The sequence below is a fragment of the Cololabis saira genome, chromosome 1, assembly GCF_033807715.1.
Source record: "Cololabis saira isolate AMF1-May2022 chromosome 1, fColSai1.1, whole genome shotgun sequence".
Lineage (NCBI taxonomy): Eukaryota > Metazoa > Chordata > Actinopteri > Beloniformes > Belonidae > Cololabis > Cololabis saira.
Genome location: NC_084587.1, coordinates 6,239,489 through 6,253,795, shown reverse-complemented (window position 1 = coordinate 6,253,795; position 14,307 = coordinate 6,239,489). Strand labels below are relative to the sequence as shown.

Sequence of the window (14,307 nt, the reverse complement as noted above, 5' to 3'; positions counted from 1 at the left end):
CGATTGGTTGCATCTCGGAAATTGTCATGATGTAATTTCATCCGGAGTTGTCTTATAGTGTCAGCTGACTGGGGGCCATCCTTAACTGTCATGAGATTTTGCTTATTGTCTTCCTGGCATATGATGCATAACTGTGGGTCCGAGGACATTAAGCTTTCTTTGGTATAATCTATTGCTTCAGCCATGGTTTCTGTCGCCAATTGACTAATTCAGACCTACAAGAAAGAGTGAGTTTTCTTAGAATACGAATGCAAAGTCTAAGACATCGATATGTATTAATTTAGCTAGCTCATTGAGCCAGTAAGGTTAGCTAGCCACTAACGTTAGCTAATCCCAGCAACTAGTTGGCCAACATAAGCTAGTTAGGCTTCTTTTAGTGATCAAAAATGCTAAAATATATACTGCAATTATTTAAACTACATAAAACATGTCACATTGTCAAAATATACACTGGACATGACTTTGCTTGTTAGCTGTCTCATGTTTCTGATCAGCCGTTCTGAGAAGTGTGAGAAAAGCTAAGCTTGGGCGGTGGGATGATATTGGGGATGGCAAAGGTTCCATTCCAGCACATTTGATACATTTGACCTCAAAACAAAATACAAAGTAAGTAAAAGTAGCTTAATAATAATAATAATAATAATAATAATAATAATAATAATAATAATAATAATAACTGAGTAATTATTCATAGTTAAAAACAACTATTTTTGCAATATCTAAGCAGTTTCTTCACATTACATCTCAATTCTGAATATGGCATCGAATTGCCCATGTAGGAAAACTTACAAAAACACTTTTACTTCATGTTTGTACCTTGTTTAGTCAAAAAGATATACTGAAAAATAGATTTCAGCCTGGCAATGGCGGCCATGTTGGATTTCTCAATTTTGAGGCATTTTGGGACATTTTTGAGTTTCATATACAGCAGATTTGGATTCAGCACCCTTTAATACCCCTAGAAATGTTGTCAGTTATAAATATTCGCAAAATGCCTTCGGGGTTCTGATTTTGTGAAAATTGACCCTGTCTAAAGTGTCTTCTTTCAGAATTTGTCAGGTGCCAACCTGAAATCATCTCCCAAAGGCTTTATTTTTTATCCTTGTACTGCGAACCCCGGCCAGAAAACTCTAAACACCGACATAGTATGTGGTGCAACTTTTGTCCTAAACAACTTACAGAGACAAATTAATACATTGTCCAAGCCAACTCTGATAGGCCATCACGTAGCAACCACCTTTAAGACCCTAGCAACCACCCTAGCAACCACCCTAACAACCGCCTCTGTAAATTGTTTAGGACAAAAGTTACACCACATTGTAGAGACAAATGAATATATTTACCCAGGCAACTCTGTTAAAATGAACACAATAAAATAATTGTTTATTACATTTGACTACACACTGACTGTTTAAAACAAAAATCGTAAATAAAAAGGCAAAAAATGTGTGTAGGATGCAGTTAACTTGTGACTAATCGTCAAATTCGCCATCACTGAGGAGATATTCTATCTCTAATTCTTCCATTTCTAAGTCTTCATCATTCTTATACTCGTTGTCCTCTTCATCACCAGATATATACATATGTGTGTATATATATATATATATATATACACACACCAGACAGCAATAGCTCCAAGCTTGATGTAATCAAGAGCACCAGGATGGGTGAGTTGAATATTTGTGAGAAAGGCCTCAAACCAGGTCAGGTACCTATGGAAAATGAATCGTTTAAAGATCAACTTAGTAAGCAATTACAAGTTTGTCACTTATTTTTACATTAAGTAATAAAAGAATAAGTTAAAATAGATTATTAATAGATTACCTGGAGTAATTGTGGCCATCATACGTGAAGAAGAGATCCGCCATGGCGCCATTACAGTGATGGAAGAGCTCGAAATTGTTGGTTTTCACAGCAACATCCATCATGAAGACCAGCCTCGCATGATTCATCACGGAGTCAGAACATTCCTGTTTTACCCAGATGTCCTCTGCGTACCTGGTCTTGGTATTGTTGGTACTGACCGATCAGGTTTACGAGTGAGGGATCCTTCAGAGTGGTGTCAAGGTTCTCCGAAGAGCAGCAGTGGATGAGGTTGATTAGGGTCTCATGTGGGATGTCTGGCTTCTCGTCATCTAGGAAGACATCGAAGAGCAGCCGTTCAAGTGCTTCTGTGACTGCCTTCAGACTAAAGAGAGCCTTGGCATATGATTTCCCACTTAGGATGTGTTTCAGGCAACCACTGGTTGCGAGGCCTGCCTCAATGAGGATCTCTGCATAGCCAGCTCCAAGACACTTATGGCCAGTGAGCCTGCCCATGTAATTCATGGCTGTATGGAACTTGCCAATAAGGACGACATGCCTACTGAATTCCTCCTCATATTTCCATACTATAGGACAGGCCTTCATCACCACTTCTAGGTCAAATGTGTTGATCGTGTATGGCTGTCCAACATCCTCGGTTGCTGCCTCAGACCTCTTGAGGATCTCATACACCACTGCGTTGTCTGTTATAGGCTGGTCGATGGGCGTGTAGAAGTCGATAGTAGATTTCCATTTTCCAACCAGTGGTTGCCTGAAACACATCCTAAGTGGGAAATCATATGCCAAGGCTCTCTTTAGTCTGAAGGCAGTCACAGAAGCACTTGAACGGCTGCTCTTCGATGTCTTCCTAGATGACGAGAAGCCAGACATCCCACATGAGACCCTAATCAACCTCATCCACTGCTGCTCTTCGGAGAACCTTGACACCACTCTGAAGGATCCCTCACTCGTAAACCTGATCGGTCAGTACCAACAATACCAAGACCAGGTACGCAGAGGACATCTGGGTAAAACAGGAATGTTCTGACTCCGTGATGGATCATGCGAGGCTGGTCTTCATGATGGATGTTGCTGTGAAAACCAACAACTTTGAGCTCTTCCATCACTGTAATGGCGCCATGGCGGATCTCTTCTTCACGTATGATGGCCACAATTACTCCAGGTAATCTATTAATAATCTATTTTAACTTATTCTTTTATTACTTAATGTAAAAATAAGTGACAAACTTGTAATTGCTTACTAAGTTGATCTTTAAACGATTCATTTTCCATAGGTACCTGACCTGGTTTGAGGCCTTTCTCACAAATATTCAACTCACCCATCCTGGTGCTCTTGATTACATCAAGCTTGGAGCTATTGCTGTCTGGTGTGTGTATATATATATATATATATATACACACATATGTATATATCTGGTGATGAAGAGGACAACGAGTATAAGAATGATGAAGACTTAGAAATGGAAGAATTAGAGATAGAATATCTCCTCAGTGATGGCGAATTTGACGATTAGTCACAAGTTAACTGCATCCTACACACATTTTTTGCCTTTTTATTTACGATTTTTGTTTTAAACAGTCAGTGTGTAGTCAAATGTAATAAACAATTATTTTATTGTGTTCATTTTAACAGAGTTGCCTGGGTAAATATATTTATTTGTCTCTACAATGTGGTGTAACTTTTGTCCTAAACAACTTACAGAGGCGGTTGCTAGGGTGGTTGCTAGGGTGGTTGCTAGGGTCTTAAAGGTGGTTGCTTATCAGAGTTGGCTTGGACAATGTATTAATTTGTCTCTGTAAGTTGTTTAGGACAAAAGTTGCACCACATACTATGTCGGTGTTTAGAGTTTTCTGGTCGGGGTTCGCAGTACAAGGATAAAAAATAAAGCCTTTGGGAGATGATTTCAGGTTGGCACCTGACAAATTCTGAAAGAAGACACTTTGATGATAACAAAAAGTAGAGGACATAAATAATAGGGGTTACCCTTGAAACCCATTTTCCTTCTAGACCAAGGAGGTTTTAAGTTCTTTTAGGTGTGGTTGCTAGGGTGGTTGCTAGGGTAGTTAGGGTCTTAAAAGTGGTTGTTAGGTGGTTGCTAGGTTGTTTTGGTCGTTGCTCGGTGGTTGCAGCAAAAATAAATGTGTTTATTAGTCTCTGTGGCTTGTATGTATGATAGGATATGCTACTTTGCCAATCTCAAATTTCAATTTTCTGGTCTGGAGTTAGATGCAATTAAGTGTGAAAACGAAGCCTTTCAGACATTAGTTGATCTTGGCACTGACCAAATTCTGAAACTAGACATTTAAAGGATTAAAAAAAATCAGGTGGCATAAAAAAAATCCGGGGGGTGCGCGTGGACCCCCCTTTCCATCTAGACTAGGGTCACTAAAAGCCAGGGACACTGCATACTTCTCTGTCCCCTCCCGCCCCCGCTGCCCTCATGAACGAAACAAACATGTCGGAGCGGACGCATGAGAAACCAGCGCAGATGCTACAGAACCCCCGGTTTACTCGCAGGTACAGAGCAGCTTCCCCAGGACTGTTAAAATAAAATACTTGCTGTTTGAGCTGCTTTGGATATTTCAGCTTAAATTTCAAAATGTTATATTAGTTCAATGAAGTTCATAGTATCTATATTTACTATAGCTTGTTTGGTTTCTCTGTTATCATGACATACCTTTTGCCTTTAAATATATTTAAAAGTATGAAAACATTAAGGTTTTCAGTTATGATTGCATAAATTGTCTATATTTCATTACTTCATTTACTGTCTTTGCGTTACATTTGCATAAAATGATAAAAACCAAATTCTCAAAAATTAAAAAACAAAAATCACCGAAAATGGAAAAAATTTAAAACGGATTTCATAGGGCCCTAAATAATAATTTTCCTTTTTTAATTACCCGACATGTTTCGGTGATCCTTTTGCCTTACTCAGAGCAACAGGTGACTCAGGTGACTCTGATGAAGGCGAAATGACCGCCGAAACATGTCAGGTAATTAAAAAAACCTAAACTATGTGTCTGACCAAAGGAATTAGCAAATTAAACTGTAAATCCATTGAAAAAATGAACTTTATTCAAACAGAATCTGTTTGTAAATTATCCACTGGCAAAGTGAGAAGACTTTCAGCGGCTGCTCAACCTCTCTGAAAAAGCGTTGCCTAGCAACAGCGCTGCTCCAGGTAATCGCTGCAGCCAGGTAGTGGCGCTTTTGCCAAAATATAGTTGCATATAGTTAAAAAGAAGACAGTTGTGTCTCTTTGTAGTTACTTCTTTAAAGTTATTTCTGCACAATGTCACAAAAATGAAAATGACCACTGAGATATAAACCCTCCCATCAAACGCTGGGGTTGACAGGGAGAACCCCAACTCCCATGATGCATCTTAAATCTGCTGGAATGTGGAGTGAAAACAGTGAAAACAGTTTCCTTGGGCCTGGGACGGTTTCCGGTCTTACGTCTTTTTTCTCGGGGCAGTACAGCGGGCCCGTGGGGTGCAGCACGGCCTTCTGGGCGTAGTAGAACAGCTCCGAGATGTTCTTCAGGTTCTTGGCGGAGCACTGGAAACAACAACAACAACAAGTCAATGAGACACGTGCTCGTCTACGCCTCCTTTCTCCAGCGACGCACACAGCTTGATCTGCAGTGGTTTGGAAGTCTAGCGGCGCCTCAAAGCCGCTTTAGGTCGTAGTAACCTTTAGCCAGGCGAGGTATTAAGACACGGGAGCCGTCTGAGTGACACTTCTGGTCTAATTAATCAGTCTGAGACGCCTGCAGGTGACAGCCAGGAGCTAACGACGTCCACACGAGGACGAGGAGTCACACACGCCAAGCGGAAAAGCTGGGAGGCGATCTGAAACTCCTGCGGTAGTGACACACCCACTCATGTCCCGGCCTGGACCCCAAACGTCAATATTTTCATTTTTGATGCAAACAAATTGGCCCGGTACATTATGTACCGGTGGAAATGGCACTGTCCCATGTAACTTTTAAAGGTTGCTGGGGGTCACCGCCTTTCCCAACCCCTTCAGGTGACTCTGTCCATCATGGTAGGAGAAGTTAGTGAAGATGAATCAAATGTAAATGATTAAACGCCACAAAAAGAGGAAAAAAGTCGGAGTAAAAAAGGTCAGAGAGAAAAAGATTCATTTCTGGAGCGCATCTTAATTTCAGGGCTCTTGGGTAACTCCGCCCCTCGCAGAGCGCCCACAGAAATCCAACAAACCAGAGGACAACTTAAGAACCGCCATAGAGTCGACCAATCAGAAAAGACTTAAGACATCATGTTAATTTAAGGAAATTGCCTAATTATTTGAATTTTTTCTCCGTCGTTGTAAAGTAACTGAACGATTTGAAGGTATGAAGCTTAAACAGAAACACCCTCAACGAAACGGGTCGTAATTACCAGCCATTATTAACAAAAATGGGTTGATTTTGTGCACTTTGCTGGAAAATGAGTTAACCGATAACTACGAAGAATGGATGTTTAAAAAAAAAAAAAAAAAGGGAGGAAGAAGTCGCGTTAGTGGAAATATAAAAAACGTCACACGAGGCCGATGTGAACAGACGAGACAGAAGTTAGCGTAACAGATCATGTATTTTACAGGTAAAAACACATCAAACCCACTATGAGCTGTTTTACTTCTGTATGTTGGTGGCAAAGAACCAACATTGGGTTTTCCTGTAGCTGAAAATATGAAGAAATTAATGATAAATACAGATTGTATAAGCTGTAAAATGTGTATTTAGGGTTTAGGCCCTAAATACCAAGTCATAAGCAAATGAAGCTTCAAAACACCACAAAGTTCAGGCTCCAAACAAAGACTATAATTAAATTGAATTGATTAAGGCAAATATAACAGTGTAATCAGTGTGTTTATTGTGCAAGTTTCTACTTTTCTCTGCCATAATGGAAACTTTTTGGTTAATTATTTCTCCTAAATATTTAGTAAAAACCAGGAAAAGCAGCCCAAATATATATTTTTCAGCCCAATTGGGCTGAAACTTGCCTAACCTGGCAACACAGATTTAGAACCTCCGCAGGAGATTCTCCTCAAAACGATGAAATAAACTTTTCCTTTTCAAAGTGTAAGAAAACTTTTTAATGATGAGCGGATAAATTCCCTTTAAAATTAAGATTCAAAAATTAAGACCCTTGGATTGAGATTAAAAACAAATAAAAAAATGTGAAGGCCTCATTTAAGAATTTTTAAGACTTTTTAAGGCCCTGGATGGTACACATTAATCAGACCGACAGAGATGATACGACAGACATCAGACTTGCTCCTCTCCTGCAGCAGGAACTCGTGTTTCCTCACCTCCACGCAGGTCTCGATCTCGCTGTACTGGTTCATGATGGGCAGAATGGTCTCCATGCTGCTGTGTTCCACCAGGTCCGACTTGTTCCCCACCAGGATCAGAGGAACCCTGAGACGCACCGACACCAGAACACACGAGCGTGAGATAAACAGAGAGAGACTTGGGGTTCACTCAATTTGCTGATAACTAAAGTTCTTCCTGCTCATAGTGGGAATGCTGAAGAGTTATATTTTGTTAAATTTTCACCAGTTTAATTACTGTGTTGAAATAATCCTGCAGGCTTGAACATTTAGTCGCCCTGCAGTGGCGCTGTTCCATTTGTATGCATGCAAGCCTTTCACAATAAAAGCCCTGCTAAGAACGGGTTGTTCCCACCTGCTTTTAATTTATTGATTTTTTATCTTTTTTTATTCTTACACATTTATATTTCACTTATCTTACTTTTATTTTCTCTGCATTTTATCTATATAAAAGGATCAGCATCTTCAAAAAAAAAAATTGAACGCAGACGTCTCTGACATGATAGAGTTCAACAAATCATCCTTTTACTTTATCCCTTTACGACTGTTTGGAGCGCCGGCGCTCCCGTTTGCATATTGATTTTCAAAACGTACAATTACAACCAAATAAAACAGCAATAATTCTTCCTGCATGTTAAACAGTTTCACTTAAATATCCTGCATTTAGTGTCCCAGAGTTTTAATCCATTAAATCGTTTGGAAAAATCCCATAATAATCCAGTAAAATTGCAGAAATATTGTTAATTGACATTGCGGGTTATTTATAGATCCGGTACGTGTTCACAACTCATCCTACGTAGTCGTACGTTGACACGTACATCATCACGTTGTCAGCGTGTCGTCAGGTTGGATTTTTCACGCCACTTCCCACGAAAAGGGAGGTGACGTCATTCCCAGCAGTCTGGTCCTGGTCCTGTTGGGTCCAGGTCCAGTTTAGTCGATGTCCAGCTCAGTCCAGTTTTTTTTCCCGGGAAACTAGTCAGTTTGAATTTGCACTCTTGTTCGTGCTTTTTATCAGAGATTTTCACGAAAGATTATCTCAAAAACTAAAGTATGAATTCATTCCAATTAAACTTCCTGTGGTTTGAAAGACTTCTGTGTTACTTTATTCCATTGATAGTTTTGAGGGATCTAGTTACGAGATTTCTGTATTTAGAAAAATATGTGTAAAATAAAAAAAACATTTACATTCTTTCAGTAGTTATTTGCACTTTTTTAGCAATTTATTTTATATGTTTGGAGCAGGAAATGAAACAAAGTACTATATAAATCCTAAAAGAGATACAAAAAACTATCTATAAACAGGTATATGGAAGAGGAAATGGGTTAACGAGGAGTGTGATAAACAAATAGGGAAAAATGATATATTATACTTGCTTAAGATAAGTTTAGATATTTATGTGGATATTTATGAAGTATATATTATATGTTGAGAGGGATAGCTATAATTATGTAATATATGTTATATATTTATTATGTATGTAGCATATATATATATTTATAGGGATATTTATGTAGTTTATATAGTGTATATTTATATAGATTTATATAATATTTGTATTTTCTATATATTGATATAATATTTATATTTTCTATATACTTATATGGATATTTATGTAATAACAGGCATGTTTACGTAGTATTTATATAGACTATATTTATATGGATATTGTGTAGATCTAATAATAGCAATAATGTAAATTCATAGAGTTATAAAGGGGTAGGAACTAGGAAAAAGTGTATACTTCTTCCTACTCCTTTTTCGAACCTATGTGCATATGAAGATTTTACTGTTTATTTTTATATACATGTTCGAAATAAATTCATTCATTCATTCATAATTAGTTAGTATGGACTTGTAACACACAAATTATTAAAGATTGGTTTATATGGGTTGTTTTGATGCATAGCAAATAAAAATACTGCATAAAATGGCAGTATAGCATGCAAAAACTTGTTCCATGGTAGGTCATAAAGAGTTATACCTGCTGTCCTTGTCTGTGTTCTCAGTGATGAGAGGGATCCAGTGACTGGTCACCTGTGCAGGGAGAGGAGATAACCGTCTTTACAGCGGTACGTAACCAAATCAGAGAAGCTGCGGCGGTGGAGACTCACCTTCTCTATGGACTTCTTGTTGTTGACGGCGTAGACGATGCAAATGACATTTGCCTGAGTGAGAGATCGACACGTCACCTTTCTAACCACAGACGCTGTTACCTGGACTATGAGAGGAAGCTGGGCTCGCTGGTTACCTTGGAGATCTCCTGGAACAGCTGCTCGTCCGTCTGCTCCGCGTCTGTCGACGGAGAGAGGGCGTGGTCAAGGAAAGGCGAGGACGGGAAAAACCAACGAAGAAGAAGACATTACATTTTATATAACACTCTGATTGTTCCATATCTGACCTACTGTGTTGAAGTTTGGGGAAATTCCTGTAAAACATTTATATTCAATCAATTTTCATTCTGCAAAAGAGAGCCATAAGAATAATCAGTAGAAAACGATATAAAGATCCAACAAATCCATTATTCCTTCAGTTAAAATTGTTGAAATTTCATGAATTAGTAGACTATAGTATTCTGCAAATTATGTTTAAAAGCTCATAAAAAAAACTTTACCAATCAACATTCAGAAAAGATTTGAAAAAGAGAAAGCAAGTATAACTTAAAAGGAACAGAGATTTAAAAAAAAAACAAGATTCAGGACTAAATTGATGGAATGTTGTGTTTCTGTGAAAGGAATCAGTTTATGGAACAATCTGAATAAAGAAAACAAAGAATCCAAATCAAACATTACATTCAAAAGAACAATTAAAGCCTGTATGTTCAGTAAATATAATGAAATATGTTAGTTAAGTTCGATTGACATAGACGACGGCAATTTTATTTTATTTTTTTATTCACTTAGTTGTTGTTTTAATTTATGTTATTTGTGAATTTATTTCTTGGAAAAAGGGGCAGATTAGATAAGATTCTTCTTCTTTCTGCTCCCTTTTCATTCATAATTTATGAACATTTGTATTTGTATTGAATTGTTTGTTTTATTTTTTGAATGAAATAAAGAATAAAATGAAATGAAGAAGAAAAGTACCTGAATAGTCCACGATGTGCGTGGGAACTCTCTCCGGCGTGACGTCGGCGGGGATGGTGATCTCCTCGGCTCGGTAGGGGACCTGGGGGGAAACACAGACCAGAGTTACCGGTACACGCTCGCCACCGTTCCCCCGAGAGTGAGAATCGTCAGTCGGGTTCGTACCACTTCCGGGAACTCCTCGCTGACCAGGGACATGATGAGCGACGTCTTCCCCACCTTGGCTGCACAGAGACGGAGACGCAGTTTAGTGAAGACTGTCGTGTTGGAGCTCGGAGGCGACGCGTCGCCGCCATTTACGATGACTCACAAACACACGAAGACGTTAGCGACCAGGCTAAGAGTTTATTACTGACGCAACTTTGTTTGGAGCCATCAATCAATAAATGGTTCCTATTTCCAAGTAACTGTGACATCACAAGCCCAAATCATTCCTTTTTCCCGTTCCCGTGAGGGTAGTGGTGTCCCAATTCCTCTTTGCACCTAGGGGTAGTGAAGAAAAGTAGTGTAGTGGCTATGAATCTGTCCCTACGGATCGAGGGATTTCAGATGCTGACTAGTTGAGCTAGGGACCAAAACATTTCCCAGAATGCTTTTCGTCGTCATTTGCGGACTGATTCCAAAAAAAAAAACATGGCGGACATTTCTTATTTTTTAGTTAATAAAATCAATATTTTTAGTTAGTTTCTGCATAAAAATGAGTTTTGATTACATTTCTAGCGAGAAATATATATTTTACTTTCATAATATTCACTCAGTGAATGTACAAAAAAAAAACAAACAAAAAAAAAAAAATCTCGAAATTTTCGGAGCAAATTTCTTAACAGGCGTAGCTACAACTGTTAGATTTCATCTATTAAACCAACATGTATCTTCCTAAATGATATATTTCAGACAGCGGTAATTCTCCACAGAGCTGCAGGTTTCTCCCCCGGGACCACGGCGCAGGTTGACCTGGCGATCACGTCTGTACTCCGGCTGCTGCTGCTCCCCGGGGCTGGGGGCTCTTCTCATCTCGGAAAACATCGTGTCAAATTTCTTAACAGGCGTTATTTGGATAAACTGAGCCCAGGGCAATATTAAAACTTAATAAAGTGGCATATTAACAGCGCTACAGCGGAAATTAAAACAGCTTTAGGCTCTCAGCTTCCTGATTTAGGGGTAGGAATGAAAACGAGGGAGAGTATTGGGACAGGCCCCTGGGAAGATTTCAAGTGCCCTAAAATCTGTCACTTCTTTTTTAGGGGTAGTGAACAAAAGGAAGGGCGAGTGAAAGAAAGTAGGGGGTGTATTGAGATTGGGCCAAAATAGCTAGCCAACTCAATTCATGACAGCGCAATTTTTAGTGCGTGCAAAGCTAACAATACAAAGCAATACACGCCGTTTACATTGATGGTGTGATTCTGAAAACTGGTTGAGGAGGAATTCCCACCTCAGTGGGTGTTCCAATTAAAACTTCCAACAAGGACGTCGGAAATCCCACTTCTGAGTCGTAGCTGTCAAGTCTCTCGTTTTGGCCGGGAAACTAGCGTATTTTACCCCTCTTTTTCCCGTATTTTCCCGTAAATTTCCCGTTTTATAATATAATAAATTTTAAACAGCATGCCTGAGAGAGATGGATGGATGTAACAAGAGAGAAGACATTTTTGCCAAAAAAGCAAAGACTTTGTGTAAATATTTCTAAAAATGGGAGCCAGAAAGCCACATGAGTAAAAATGACAAATTAAAAGGAAATGTCAATGTTTCACTTGAAGACAATCACATATAAACTGAAAATCGTTAAAATAAATAAGTGTGCTTTAATTCCCTTTTGTGTTTTCATTTAGGCTCTATTATAGGAATTACATACATAGGAAGTACACAGCATTTCAGTGTCAACAAAGGTCGGTTTGTCAGATTCTGAGCACATAATTGTAGTTTGTAAGTGGTTGACAGGTAGTTATTTTAGATTTCTTGTAAACCGGTCTTAAAATGTAAGATACTGGACCTCGGTTGTGGGACAGCGGCGGAAAAAACTTGACAGGTAGCCCCACATCCCTCATTTCCACCCCATCTTGGCTCCATATGGCGTTTTTCCACTAGTACCTACTCAGCTCGCCTCACCTCGGTTTGGTTCTTTCCCACCAGGGGTCTAACGTAACTACTCTGCCGAGGTTCTAAGCGGCTTTTTTGCTAAATAAATTAGAAATTCAGCCTCTGAGCCATGTTTGCAGCATCCCAGTCTCTAGCCTCATTATCTATGCAGGATTCTGAGTGGGCGGGGCTATGATAATGAGGCTCTGTGCTGATTGGCTGCCTGAATGATGCGTAGCAGGGGAGGAGACAAAGTGTTGGTTTTTAAAACCAACAACAGAGCAATTTGCATGTCTAGCTCGAACAGATGCCATCACGATACACCGCTACGAAAAAATGGCAGAAGTTCCGGCCGGCGGAGTTAGTTGTGGGCGTGGTTTCACGCATCGAAGGCCAACCTTTGTAAATCACATTTTGTCTTTTGTTACGTAACGAAAGAGAGCAGAATCTTATTGGCTCGTAGATCCACATCAGACTGGACGGCTCATCCAGGCGGCTGCACAGACCCTGCAGAATCTGGTTGCTTCCTCCTTCTCTGAGTTGCTGAGGGGAGACCACTTTATGTATGTTAAAGCAAGAGAAAACCTGTTTTTCATAATAGATCGCCTTTAACCCTTGTACTGTCTTTGGGTCAAAATGACCCAATTCTTCTATCCTTCTTTCCTCCTGCTCTCTCCTTCCTTCTTCCTTTCCTCTTTTCCTCCTTTACCTTCCTACCTCCCTTTCGTCATTCGTTCCTTTATTACCTTATTTGCTTTTCCTTCCTTCTTTCCTTATTTTCTCCATTCCTTCCTTCTTCCCTCCCTTCTTTCTTTCCTTCCTTCTTCCCTCCCTTCCTTCCTTTCTCCCTTCCTTACTCCCTTTTCTACTTCCTTCCTTCTTTTCTCCTTTCTTCCTTCCATCTTTTCTAGGGCTGGGGATCGATTCAAATATCAAGAATCGATTCGATTCCGATTCTTAAGATTCAGAATCGATTATCACGATCCGATTCGATCTGATATTGATTTGGGTTACTGTTAATAAAACTGTTTTTTGAGTTGTTGCATGAATTATATGACTGTAGTTCTGCAACATATTAATACTAGTATTATATTGAGATTAAACAGCAAGTATTAGCAGCTAATGATGCTGTAAGGACCAATCAGCTCCCAGAATGCTGATAGAACTGCTTTCAGAAACATCGTGGGTCAGAATTACCAAACAGATCCAGGGAGGAAACAGAGACGGATGAAATCGCTTTTATTTTTTCCCCATTTATGAGAATTTGGTTTTTAACATTTATGCAAATGTAACCCCAAGACAGTATATAAAGCAAAGAAATATAGACAATTTATGCAATTATAACTGAAAACTTTAATGTTTTCATACCTTTAAACATATTTAAAGGCAAAAACATGGCACCAGTTATTCTCGTGTCCAACAAAATATTCCTTTTTTGGGCATAAACAAAAAAGTACCAAAAGTTGTAATGTAATGATGAAAAAAAATATATATATATTTATTTAATCGATCTTTAGACATATGAATCGATTTTTAGAAATGAATATGAGAATCGATTTAAAATCGGAGAATCGATCTTTTCAACACAGGCCTAATCTTTTCTCCCTTCCTTACTCCCTTTCCTACTTCTTTCCTTCATTCCTTCTCTTCTCCCTTGACCCAAAGACAGCACAAGGGTTAAAATTGTTCATGACAAAGTTTGAATTAAAAACCAAAAAAAAACTGTTTTATCCAAAACATTCTTTATCCAGACATGACGGATGGATGGATGGATGGATGGATGGATGGATGGATGGATGGATGGATGGATGGATGGATGGATGGATGGATGGATGGATGGATGGATGGATGGATGGATGGATGGATGGATGGATGGATGGATGGATGGATGGATGGATGGAGACATAGATAGATTCTACTATTCCGCTGGGAATGGAGTTTATTACTAAGTTAAATTCTCTAAATTTGATAGGGAATTAATG

The 14,307-nt window shown here is 39.0% G+C and overlaps 1 protein-coding gene across 1 annotated transcript in view; it reads right to left on the bottom strand.

Moving 5' to 3' along the window:
* Positions 1-14,307, bottom strand: part of rhot1b (ras homolog family member T1) — a 43,990-nt gene that overhangs the window by 28,728 nt on the left and 955 nt on the right. The window contains exons 2-8 of the mRNA XM_061732402.1: positions 10,418-10,476; positions 10,253-10,334; positions 9,418-9,461; positions 9,281-9,334; positions 9,151-9,203; positions 7,145-7,253; positions 5,285-5,386 (exon numbers count right to left, since the gene is read on the bottom strand). Coding sequence (XP_061588386.1) covers positions 5,285-5,386; positions 7,145-7,253; positions 9,151-9,203; positions 9,281-9,334; positions 9,418-9,461; positions 10,253-10,334; positions 10,418-10,476 — 503 coding nt within the window. The remainder of the gene's footprint in view (positions 1-5,284; positions 5,387-7,144; positions 7,254-9,150; positions 9,204-9,280; positions 9,335-9,417; positions 9,462-10,252; positions 10,335-10,417; positions 10,477-14,307) is intronic.